The 11,838-nt window shown below is 43.1% G+C and overlaps 1 protein-coding gene across 2 annotated transcripts in view; it reads left to right on the top strand.

Moving 5' to 3' along the window:
- Nucleotides 1–6,786: 6,786 nt before the first annotated feature.
- CDK14 (cyclin dependent kinase 14) overlaps nt 6,787–11,838 on the top strand; it is a 345,123-nt gene continuing 340,071 nt past the window's right edge. Inside the window, exon 1 of one of the 2 annotated variants that reach the window (XM_064677973.1) lies at nt 6,787–7,084. In XM_064677973.1, coding sequence (XP_064534043.1) covers nt 6,994–7,084 — 91 coding nt within the window. In that variant the 5' untranslated portion in view covers nt 6,787–6,993. The remainder of the gene's footprint in view (nt 7,085–11,838) is intronic. The other variant, XM_064677983.1, reaches the window with a different exon arrangement.

The raw sequence follows: 11,838 nt of genomic DNA, 5'->3' as shown, positions 1-11,838 counted from the left end.
GTGAGGGGAACACATTCCCTGAGCAGATATCTCTTCTGTGTGGCTCCTGATCACTATATAAGCCCCTTAAACAGCAACCAGAGCCTATACTGCTATTGCATTGTAAGAAAGAGCTGAGTTGAGAGACCTGGAGTGCTCATTTGTGCTGACTCTATGAAAACCAACTATATTGTGATCTGGTAGCGAAGGACAGTACTCAGCTGTGATTCTGTGGTACTTAATTTTGTGCAGTACTTCGTTACCACAGTGATAGGAACTAAATAAAACTGTAAGATACAGTTTCTGAAATCTTCCATCAGCAGAGTGGCATGTGGGCTGGGCTGGACTGGTTTTAACTGGCTTAGATGATGATTTTGGGATAGAACTGAGTGGAAAGAACATAATGGTTGCCTGTGTGCCTGAAGTCCATCTAGATTTTCATATTAAGAGGGCATATCTCCATTTTGACAAAGCAGCCTTTCATATATAAGATTTGCAAATGTTTTGTATTATTTTTGAGAGAGAGTTTCTCTCTGCACAGGCAAGTAACATTCACATTATGCTCTGTCCTACAGACTCAAGCAGTCCAAAAAGAAACAGAGAGATATGAATAAATGGAGTCCATCCAATAATACTGCTTCTCTAGAACACTTCTCTAATATCTGGTGTAAATTATAGTAATTGTAAATGATTTAACTAGTTAAGGAATGGGGAAAAAATTCCAAAAACAAATCAAGAAAAAGTTGAGAGGTCTTAGAAATAAAGTAGGGTTCATATTTCAAGCTTGTTTCTATGAGATATTAATATATGGGGTTTTAATTTTACATGTAGCGCTTAAATTCACACCCAAAATAAACTGGATTTGTGTGCCTATGTGTTTTCAAAATCATGAGTTATGTACAAGAGACCCTTGCCCATGAGAAAATTCCCCTTGCTGCACATGCCAGTTATGATATTTCCCCAGCCCCATCCAGCTGGGCTTTGTGTGTGTAGAGGCACAGACCTTCCAGTTGTACACATAGTGCTACAGTGCTGATGAGATTTTTCTGCAAAGAAAAGTGATGTTGTTACAGTAAACACCCTTTATTCAATGTTTATGATCAAATGACATGATTCACACATACTTTTTGAGTGCATCTAAGTGGATCAACCTCAACCCTCCTGCTTGTTTCATTTTGCAATGTTTTCATCATGAGAGTATTTGTTGAACATTTTGGTAACTTCAAAACATTGGGATCTGATATCACAGTGGTTGAGGCCATTACATATTAAATCCCATTTTCACTTTTACTAGACTTTTATCAAGATGGCACAAGAAAAAAGAGCTTGTTAAAAGGTGTTTCCACTTATTTCACAGGAACAACATTCAGCATCAACTCTATGTTGCTAGGTAGCCAGATGATGTTAAACTCAGCTCATTCCTGCAAATCTAACATATATATACTTGCCCAGCAGAATCTCTGAGATGGCACAATTTCTACAGTAGCATATACTGTAAAAGCTTTAAGTTTATAATCAATAATTATGTTACTTTGAAGTATGTAGGTTTCTGACACATTGTCATGATTTTTTTTTCTCTGCACTCACTATCGTCAGTGTGATTTCCATCCATCTGTGTGTACTGGGTCTGGCTGGGATGGAGTTAATTCTCTTCATGGCAGCTTGTAGGATGCTGTGTTTTAGATTTATTACCAAAACAATGCTGATAATAGACTACTGCTTTAGCTATTGCTGGGCAGTGCTTGTACAGCATCAAGGCCATCTCTGTTTCTCATGCTGCCCAACCAGTGAATAGGTTAGGGGTGTACAAGAAGTGGAGAGGGGATACAACCAAATAGATGACCCGAACTGTCCAAAGTGATATTCCAAGCCATATAATGATATGCTCAGCAGTACACTGGAGAGGAGCGGAGTTTAGGTAAATTAGCCATCTTTTGCCTCAGAAACAGGCTGGGCATCATTCTGTCTTGGGAACGTGGCAAGCGATTGCTCTTGTGTCACTTATTTTTTGTTTTCTTTCTTATTCTGCTTCTTCTTTGCTTATAAAATTATCAATCCACGAGTTTTCTCATGTTTGCTTTTACTTTTCTATTCTATGGGTATGAGTAAGCAGCTGTGCAGTGCTCAGCTGCCTATCGTGGCTAACCTACAATTCTATGTCATGGCCAAAGCAAAAAGAATTCATGCTTCCCTAGAAATGAATTACTCATGTACGCCACAAGGAAGCTGCCTAACAGGGACCGGAACTACAAGCTTCAAAGTTAAAGATGCTGTAGCCATAAATGGCTTCCACCTGTAGCCATTTCACCCCTGATGTGATGGTGCAAAGTAAGAATGAAACAGAAAGCAATGACCCTACACGTTATTAGTACATGAAATAAAGTGACCACGAGAGGGTACTAGAGACATAAACCATGGGTGGCTCAGCAGGTCACTTCTAACCAGCAGCCAAACATAAGGCACCAGGAAAAACACTTTTTTTCCATTATGACTTTGTAATCATGTGTATGAACTCTAACTTATCCCTTCCTCCCCCACAGAGCAGGGTTTGGTGACAGCAGCCAGGCTGGAGGGCCTGTGTGCCCTCCATTCATCAGCAGGGATGCATGGAATATCAACAAGGGGAAATTTCCCCAGGTTAATAAAAACTGGGATTTCATGACAATCACCAGTAAGGCAACACATGATATGTCAGCTCTGAGACCTTTTTGGGGGAACAAGTTCCAATGTGGATGTAGATTACACAGGTACTGTTCTGTAATTGCCAAAGTTTACTTTTTGTCACTAATGCATTTTGCTGGCAGAGCTTAAAGGTTGTGTCCCTAAGGATACAGTACCATTTGTGTTAGCAGAGCCTGGCTTTCTCTTCAGACAACAGTCATCTCGGATTGGGTATTATTAGAGGACAAGTGAAAGTGAGACTGTGGGGACAGGGTGAGGAGGGGGAGCGTTATGTGACTTTACATCCATCTTCATCACCGGAGGGTCACGGAAAGATTGCTGTGTTAACAAGCAACACAGCTCCAAGCACTCAGGTCCCAGACGCTGCAGCAAAGAGATCTTTTCAAGGTGAGCCGACTGGCCTAATGTAGAATGTCTCCAGCCAGGGAGATTTATGAAAATCTACTTTATACTGGCAGCAGAAGGCCTGACAAGACTGTTCTCTCCCCAGGGGAGCTACACTGACTATCTCATCACCCCAGAGAGTCTTACTCCCTGGACAGACCACTTGATGCAAGGTCTTACTGTGCCCACATAACAGTCCAAATCTACAGCATTAACCACCTCCTCCACAAACACACACTGCTTGTTTATGTGCTCTTAAGGTTTCTGAAATTCAAACACTTGGCCCAGGAATGTAACTTAAGTACACTGCCTTTCAAGATCCCCTAAGGAGAAATGTTACCGAGGTGGGGGATGGGTGGGGGGGACATGAAAACACTGGGGTTTAGAGAGAGCTCAGACCACATAAAATTACCCCGTAAAATCAACAGCAAATGCCCTGAGATCTGGAAAGTGCACAGATCTGCATTACACCCTGAGCCACCATCTGCACCATGCATCACGGATTTACTTTTTGTCGTTTCATCTTACCCTGCAAGTAATGAATAGCGCAACCGCGGCTGCTCCATCTGCAGCAAGGAGACTGCTGGCACACCCTGTGCTCCGGGCCCATGACCACACTGCTTAGAGCTCCAAACAATATGTTCTTTTACACAATAATGAACAAACTGCCAGCCCTGCTCTCTCCCCATCTTCAGAAATAACCTATGCCTCAGTGTGAAACACTGAAATGATGAGGCTTGCTGGCTCACATGATATAGGGAGGCAAATGCTTCCTGTTGTCCAACTTACAAGTGATATCTTGGCAACTATTTTTCCTGCACTTGATAATACTTACATTTGTAGAGTGATTCAGCATGACTCAGTGTTAGCAGCGGAGGCCAGGATTTACAGGGAGTTCTTACCAAAGCCAGGCAAGGAGATGCTTGGGTCATAAAGTAACTGCAAGCAGTTTTTGTTTAGGGTGTATCTTCGGGGAGCTGATGTGAGAAAGGATGCTGTAAATAACATGTCTGGCTTTTTATTATCTAGATGCCCCATTAAATGCAAACATGCTTTAACTTGGTAGAGGCTTGTGAAAGAAGGCAGCAAAAAGCAGTATCATTTTGCATGTTTTTCATGTAAATTTTTTTATGCCACAAATTGCAAGACTTAAATATAAAACCGGAGCTGAAAGCCTGTCCCTACAAGGAAGCAAAACATCATCATCAGAGTAGCTGCTATCTCTGTGGTTTACAAATTACATGTTTCTGCTTTACTGATTTCCTGAGTTGGGTGATGGAAATACAGAGATGAGAAATAGGAACCACCAGCTTATGAGCTTGATCAAAGCTACAAAAGTGATTCCACATTCCTGGATTCAATGAATTTTCAACACTAGTGCCTTTGGAAACAGAAGTGGTTTGGGTTGGGGAAAGAACAAAGAAGGAAGGACTTAGAAATATTTCTGTTGAGTAAAGACCATGGAGGGAAAAAATGACATGAATTGCAGTGTGCATTTTGAGAATCTGTGCACAGCTGGAAGATCATCTGTCATCTGGAGGAGAAAGTCTGTGTAACACCTCTGTATCCTGAGGTTGTACAATTTTCAGAAGACAAGACCTGGGTTTCTCTCACTGGCATCACACTGGTGTCTAATTTAGACAAAATTTTCATTGATTTAAAAGACCCTGACATATGCTTGTAGATAATTCCCAAGCTGCTGCAAAGCCAGATGCCTATTAGAAATGTTTGATTGCCTATTCTTCTAAGAAAGCTGAACTCACTGCAGTAGCCTGGCAGAGACTTATCCTTCACAAACAATAAAGTGATAGTTTACCTAGACATAGGGAGAAAAACGGGAATATCATTCCAAATTCACTAGGTGCTAGGACCTAGGCTAATTCACTACGTAAGACAGCATCTATCAATTAAGCATGGTTAATTACAGGTTCCTGAGAAGCTCTCAGAAATGATATCCCTAATTGCTGAAAGCAAGCCGCAGACTGAATTACAGTGGTGTTGGTACAAGTCTCAGCCGAGCAGCAGGGCTGCACAGAGTGAATGGCATGCAGAGAAAATGCAAAGAGCTCAAATGCTGAACTCAGTTTCAGCTCCTGGACCAGAATATTTTATTTACGATGATGGCATTTTCCTCTCCACTCAGAGCAGGGGTAGTTATGTTAGATTTAAACAAAGATCAAATTATCAGCTATTATTAAGGACTTAAATGTCATTTTTTGCAGTAATTGAATTAAACATCCTTACATATCTGTGTCCTCCCTCCCTTTTTCCTTCTAGCCCCCTTGCCTGTTTCTTCCTAGTTTTTGTTTCTCCTCCTTTTCCCTGCATTGCTCTCTGCAGTGTTCCAGTTTCCACCCGTTCTCAATTTCCTTCCATAATATAACATAGACAACATTGAAAAGGCCATTTTAGTTCCCGTTTCAAAGATGTTAACAGGGTCAACAAGATTCAGGCTTTTGAAAACCTTTTTATTAAACTGTCTGTAGATTCGGGGTTTGTGCATAAGACATTTTACCAGTGTCACTGTACCGCTTATAGAGCAGGACAAGTTCCCATTATCTTTTATGCCACAAGAGACAGATGCAATCTACACAGAGTAGATTAAAGTAGATAATTATAGAGTTGCACCTTGAGATGCTGCATACTGTCCACCCCATTGCATTGTAACAGAAAGGTCCAATCCTAGAGCGTAGAGTTGCAGATGGCTTGAACCCAACTCACCTAAACACTTGTCTAGACAAATGTGCTTCTAAAACTGAGCTTAGACACTGTATAATCCCAGTAAAATGTGTTAGCTAGCCTCATTAGAACCCAAGTTCATTTTAAGCAGATAACATGCATTAAAATACAATTTGAACCACAAAAACCTTGGCTTTGTGTTACCTAACATATACTGTTCTCGAAAAGTGCCTGCTTTATATTTTAGACTAGACATGACCATCCATCTTGATGGGTTAAACTGGTTTATTTTTCAATAATGTTGGTTCAAGTGAGTTAACAAGATCAAAAGCTCCCAACACCCGTTAAGTTGCAGGCTAACGCACTTGGAAGGCACATTATAGGGCTATGCTTGGAGACGCACATGGAGAGGAGCCCAAGTTTGAACTTGACGGGCCGGGTTCTTACTGTGAGCGAGGTGCCCATTTCCCACCCAGAAATGATTTCCCACCACAGCAGCAGGGGCACCTCCTCCCGTCGCCAAACCCCCACGACTCGCACCCGCCTCGGCAGCCTCGGCCCGGGGGCGAGCAGCGCTCCCTCGGCAGCGCCGGCCCCGCCGGCCCGGGGGCACCGCAGCGCGTCCCCAGAGACCGCGATGCAGCAGCGGGGGGCGCGGACACTCCCGGGAGGACACGAGGCATCTGCTCCGCCGGCAAACGCCACCGCACGCTCCTTTCCGCGCTGCCCCTGCCCGAAAAGCTCCCCGCGCCCGGGACGCGCCGCAGACAGCGCATCCCTCGGCGCGGCCCCAGCGCTCGCCGCCGGCCCCCCTCACGCCCCCGCCGCCGCCGCCCTTCCTCCCCGGGGCTCCCCGGCCCGCCCAGGCTCCTCCTCCTCCTTTCTCTCAATGCACCCTCCTCCCTCCCTCCCTCCCTCCGTCGCCGGCGCCCGCAGCCCCTCGCCGGACTTTCCTTTCGCTCCTCCATCTCTGCTCGGCGCCCCTAGTCCTCCCTCGCCCTGCCCGCCTTGTCTGGCTGTGCCGGGGCAGCCCGGGGAGGGGGCGGGACGGGGCGATGAGCCGGGCGGTGGCGGCGAGGAGCCGAGCAGCAGCAGCAGCAGCCGCGGCCACGGCGTAGGGCTCCTCTCCCGGGCGGGACCGGGGCTGTCCCGCGGCGCTCGGCGGCTTCTCGGGGCAGCGGGGGAGCCCCCGAGCCGTAGGGGAGTTCTCTCCCCCGGAGTCAGGGCAGCAGGGGTGGCGGCAGTCGAGCAGGGGTGGGTCGTCCCCCGATGTGTGACATGATCGACTCGCAGTCCGCCGAGAAGATCAGCAGGATGAAAAAGTTGCGGAGAACTTTATCGGAGAGCTTCGGCCGAATAGGTGAGTCCCGCGGCCGGGCCCTGCCGGCGCTGCCCGGCGCCCGGGGGTCCCGGCGGGGAGGGGGCGGTGGGTCAGCGCTGCCAGGCTGGGAACACGCGGGCCGACACCGTCCCCGAATGACGTTTCTTGGCAAGAAAGCTCGGGAAAATAACAACTCTTGCAGTCCCAGCAGTGCTGCATGGGTCCGTGATGGAGTTAGCCCAAAATCGGCCGGGAAGAACAAACTATAAATGAGAGTTGGCTCGCGTGCCCCCGCTGCCAAAGGGAAACCTCGACTAAAAGCAATCGGTTATTTTCGATTTGTTGCAGGTCTGGTAATTTGTGCGGGCTGCAGGTTGTTTTTAGTTGAGGAGCGAGATGCTGAAGAAGGTAACTGTGGTCCAGGGATTTAGGAGGCCAGACAAAAGAAGTCTGTCTGTCATCTGCTGCGAAGTCTTGTCGTTCAGTCACTGACAGAAAGCATCGTGAGGTAGCGTCATCTGAATGCCGCTGCATGTTACCTCCTGGTGTCACCACATCGTGTTTGGTTTCGACACCAGTTTATTTTGCAGTTGACTTTTTTACCGAGAACAATGCCAAAGAGTTCTGGTCTGCTTGGACTGGTCTTTCTCTTAGTCTTTGGCACTCTGTGTTGCTTAATTCACTGTTTAAAACGTTAATTCCTGCTAAGAGCATCAACACACAGCTGAGCAGGGAGAGAAGGTACATCAGAAGAGCTGTGAAGTACCCCCGAGTTGGCCGAGCAAAGCAGCTGGAGATAGTGGTGTAATACCTGTGAGCAGATGCAGTAGCCCGTGTCCTTGCAGACCTTCTGTAAGGGCCCTTCCACAGCCCTTGCCCATTGGTCTTCCCACTGGGATCTTTCTCCTTACAGTCAGTCTGGCTGGCAGACCTGGGTCAGTTTGCAGGGCCTCTTTGTCCCAGTGAGAGAACGTGAAGTGCCTGTGCCGCAGCCATGAGCTGTGGCACTTTTCTTCCTCAATAACCCTACCGAGGAGGTGCGCTGGAGTACTTGAACATTAGGATTTTTCACATGTTGTGTATGCGTTCAGTGTACCACCTTTAGCTTTTAAGGACTGCAAGCTTTTAAGTGTATGATCGGATTCAAAATCAGGTATTTTTTATTGTCCTACTGCAAGATGAAAAAGACTGAGAAAAGCTCATTCATATTTGTAAACCAGAGAGTTCAAGGGTAAATGCAAAGTTACAATTGTGAAGCAAATGTCAAGTCACTGTTATGAATCTCTCTGTCCCTATATGAAAATAGCTTTCATCTATCACCAGTCTTAAACTTGTAAAATATGTTTAACTTACTTTGATTGTAAAAAAATGAGGCAGTCAGGTGTTTGGTCTCATATGTGTCTCTGTGCGTGTATAGATGCAGAGAGACACTCTTCCACAGAACTATGGGAAGGTTTTACTAATGGTGGAAGTCATTAACAAAGAAAATGTTTTGAATGAGGATGCTGCTTTGTTGTAACAGTGACAGTCCTGTTAATGCCTTTTAGGGAGCAAGGCCCCTCTGGCTGGTAATTTCTGCATGTTTTAGTTGGCTCGGTTGGGTGATCATCTATTTTTGTCATTTTGCACAAATGAAACAACCTTTTAGTTTCCTTGGGAGCTCTGGCCTGATTTTAGGTACACGGATTTTTATGTTTTACAGCTCCTCCAGTTCTGTGTGTATATGTGCAGATGTGTAGGAGTGTGGTTAGGTGAGGGGTTTGTTTGTTTGTTTGCTGGTGGTTGTTTTGTGTTTAAAACAGCTGCTACCAGCAAGATTTTTCAATCTTCAGGTACTCTAATATTTTGACCATCATTCTAGTAACTGCACTTTGAGCGAAAAAACTTCTAATTTATCTGTATGAGGTTTGAACATAGTCCGTTTCTGATACCAGGGCCACAGATAAGCCCAAGCAAAGAAACTCTAAACTTGCATACCAGGAAATCCTTGGTTAAAACATGTGCTGTACTTAACTCTTATATTGAAGTAGAGGAAAGAAAACCAAAACCTTATTGGAAAAAATCTTTCTAGGTATTTTTCACATGGGTTTTAAAGTTCTTTTTGTAAGAGCTAGTTGCTTCGTGAGATTAACAAATTACAAATTTTTTGGGTATCTAATTGTAATTTTGTCAGTCATCTGTTCAGTTGTGATTTATTATAAATAGTAAATTCCTGACAGTGTTCAAGGCTAGGTTGGATGGGGCTTTGAGCAACTTGGTCTAGTGTAAGTTGTCCCTGCCCATGGCAGGGGGGTTGGGATGATCTTTAAGGTTTATTCCAACCCCAACCATTCAGTGATTCTATAAAATAAACATGATCTATTAACTTTTCTTGCTCTGCTGCAGTTTCTGTGTTTTCAGGGGTTTAAGTACACAACATAGCATCATGAGCGTAGTCCTATAAATGATATGAGAGTAATATGGTGTTTGAATCAAATAATTAGGGAGTCAAACCTTCATGTGCTGCAGTAGGGAAGATCTAATGATCATTCTTTCAATGGTAAGTCACCACTGGGCCTCCCTGCTGTGTTTGCAGCCTTCCATCTGCCAAATACAATTCTCTCAATACTGCAAGATCCCAAACTTTTGATACCAGATTTCAATACCAAAGTTTATATTAGCCTCTTAGATAAGAGTGGTGGAAATGTATCCTAATTGTCATTGGCAGTGTTTTTTTTTCCTTAGGGCTTGTAGGTTAGTACTCAATAAACTGCCTTTCAGACCACCTTCTCTCCACCAAGTAATACTATTTGAGAGGTTATATTTGCAATTCATTTATAAGATTTTTTTTTACAGTGTGCTAAACTATGTTAAGTAATATTTGAAGCTATTTCCTCCACATCTCCAGATAAAGCCATTGTAGTTATTCCTGGGGCACAGCAGAGCCCAAAGAGTACCAATGGCAGGCTCAAGTAGACCTGGCCCATTTTCTCACCTATGAACTGATGCTTTGGAGCCATTGGCTTTGCAGTGGCTGGCAGAGGGTGATGAAGATCTGGCTCATCATGCAAAACTGTGATTGGTCCCATAACTGTTAGAGTACCTACTACTGAAAATGTTTATTTTGCTGAGCTGAAAAATGTGATGTATGAAATTGCCCATCACTGAGCCTTTTCCTTAGCATTCTCTTTGTGTCATTATGTGCAAATCTGGCAAAGGATGATACAGCACTGTGGTATGTTGGAGGAAATGTGTGTGGCCTGTGGTGCTAAATTGAAGTTTATGTTCTAAAACAGACAGGGTGGCTTTTTGCTGTAGAAATTGCATGCTCCTGGTTCTAGAGAAATGAGCTGTCTTTGCAGCTAAGGTACCCTTTTCTCCTGGCAGAAATTTTCTGGTATTTCAAGGAGTGTCCCTCTAAAATTTATCTCATCATAAAGAACTTATATTACTAAGAGTATGAAAAGTTTACATCATTCTTTTCATTGATATGTTTGTGTCAGCCTATCCATTTTTATACAGACATCCATATTAGTTTAAAAAATCTGGTTTCCTTACATACTCTGTTGGCCATATAAATGAATGCATCATAACTGTATGTTAAGATTCAGTTGACTCACTGTTTATTTTATCATTTAAACCTTTATTAGGGTTCATTCTTAGTTTTTCACTTTGATAATTATGTAATTAAAATTAATAATGAGTAATTTCATAAAATTAATATTAGTAATTTAGTTATGTAAAGAGTTCTTAGCTATGCATTTGTTGAAATTCATATAGTACCAAAATCATATTTGAGATCACTTCAGCTGACGCCACTTAACTTCTGTTTTTTTATACAGTTTCTTTAGTCAAAAACTAACACCCAGTTGCAAGGAAAGGAAGGAAGAAAGAAAGAGAAAACATTGATGAGATTGATCACAGTGTGCTGAAAGCAGTCTGTGGCCCTTCTGAACATCCCTGGGCTTTGTTAGTAGCTACTCACTAATACAAAGGTTATCTCCACTAATCTCCTCTGATGTACATACACATAGCTCACATACCTGAGATAATGAGAAGTTCATTTGTAAACAGTTTATTTTTTTTTTAAGTTCAGCAGAGCCTTTTTTTTTACCAGTTTAAAAATGAGAGTGTTGCACTGAGGAGAAAAAAATATTTTTAATACAGTTTGTTGTATAAAATATACTACTTTGATGTTTTCTTTTGGAAATGCTATGTAGTGAATTGGTTGGGACTGATAATGTTATTAAACAGAATATTATTAAAAGGCTGTCCAGAACTCTCATTTTCTTTGGTGATTCTTAAAGGCCCTCTTTTAGTCAAAGGTAGATGTTAAGGCAAGTGAAATATGTGCAGTGATGAAAGATTCCCATTTCTTCTTGTTCTGTTAGGTGGTGAATTTTGTTTAGCAGTCTGTAGTTTGGCTATTTCTGGAATGTTTTGATCATGTGAAAATCTTGTGTTTTGGTAAGGGAGAAAAGCATGACCTCGGTGTGTCATGTACTAATTTATAGCTTGTAAGTCATTGTGACCTGAACTGTAATTGAGAAGATAAAAAGTGTATTCTTAAAAAGTGTTCCACAAGTTGGGGTATTTTCTTTCTTCCTTTCTCCATTTTTCTTTCTTTCTTTTTCTTTCTCTTTCTTTTTTTCTTTCTTTCTTCCTTCCTCCCTTCCTTTCTTTCCTTTCTTTCCTTTCTTTCCTTTCCTTTCTTTCCTTTCTCTCTCTCTTTCTCTCTCTCTTTCTCTCTCTCTTTCTCTCTCTCTTTCTCTCTCACTTTCTCTCTCTCTTTCTCTCTCACTTTCTCTCTCTCT

Source organism: Pseudopipra pipra, chromosome 1, assembly GCF_036250125.1.
Source record: "Pseudopipra pipra isolate bDixPip1 chromosome 1, bDixPip1.hap1, whole genome shotgun sequence".
Classification (NCBI taxonomy): Eukaryota; Metazoa; Chordata; class Aves; order Passeriformes; family Pipridae; genus Pseudopipra; species Pseudopipra pipra.
This window is presented reverse-complemented; position numbering and strand designations above follow the sequence as displayed.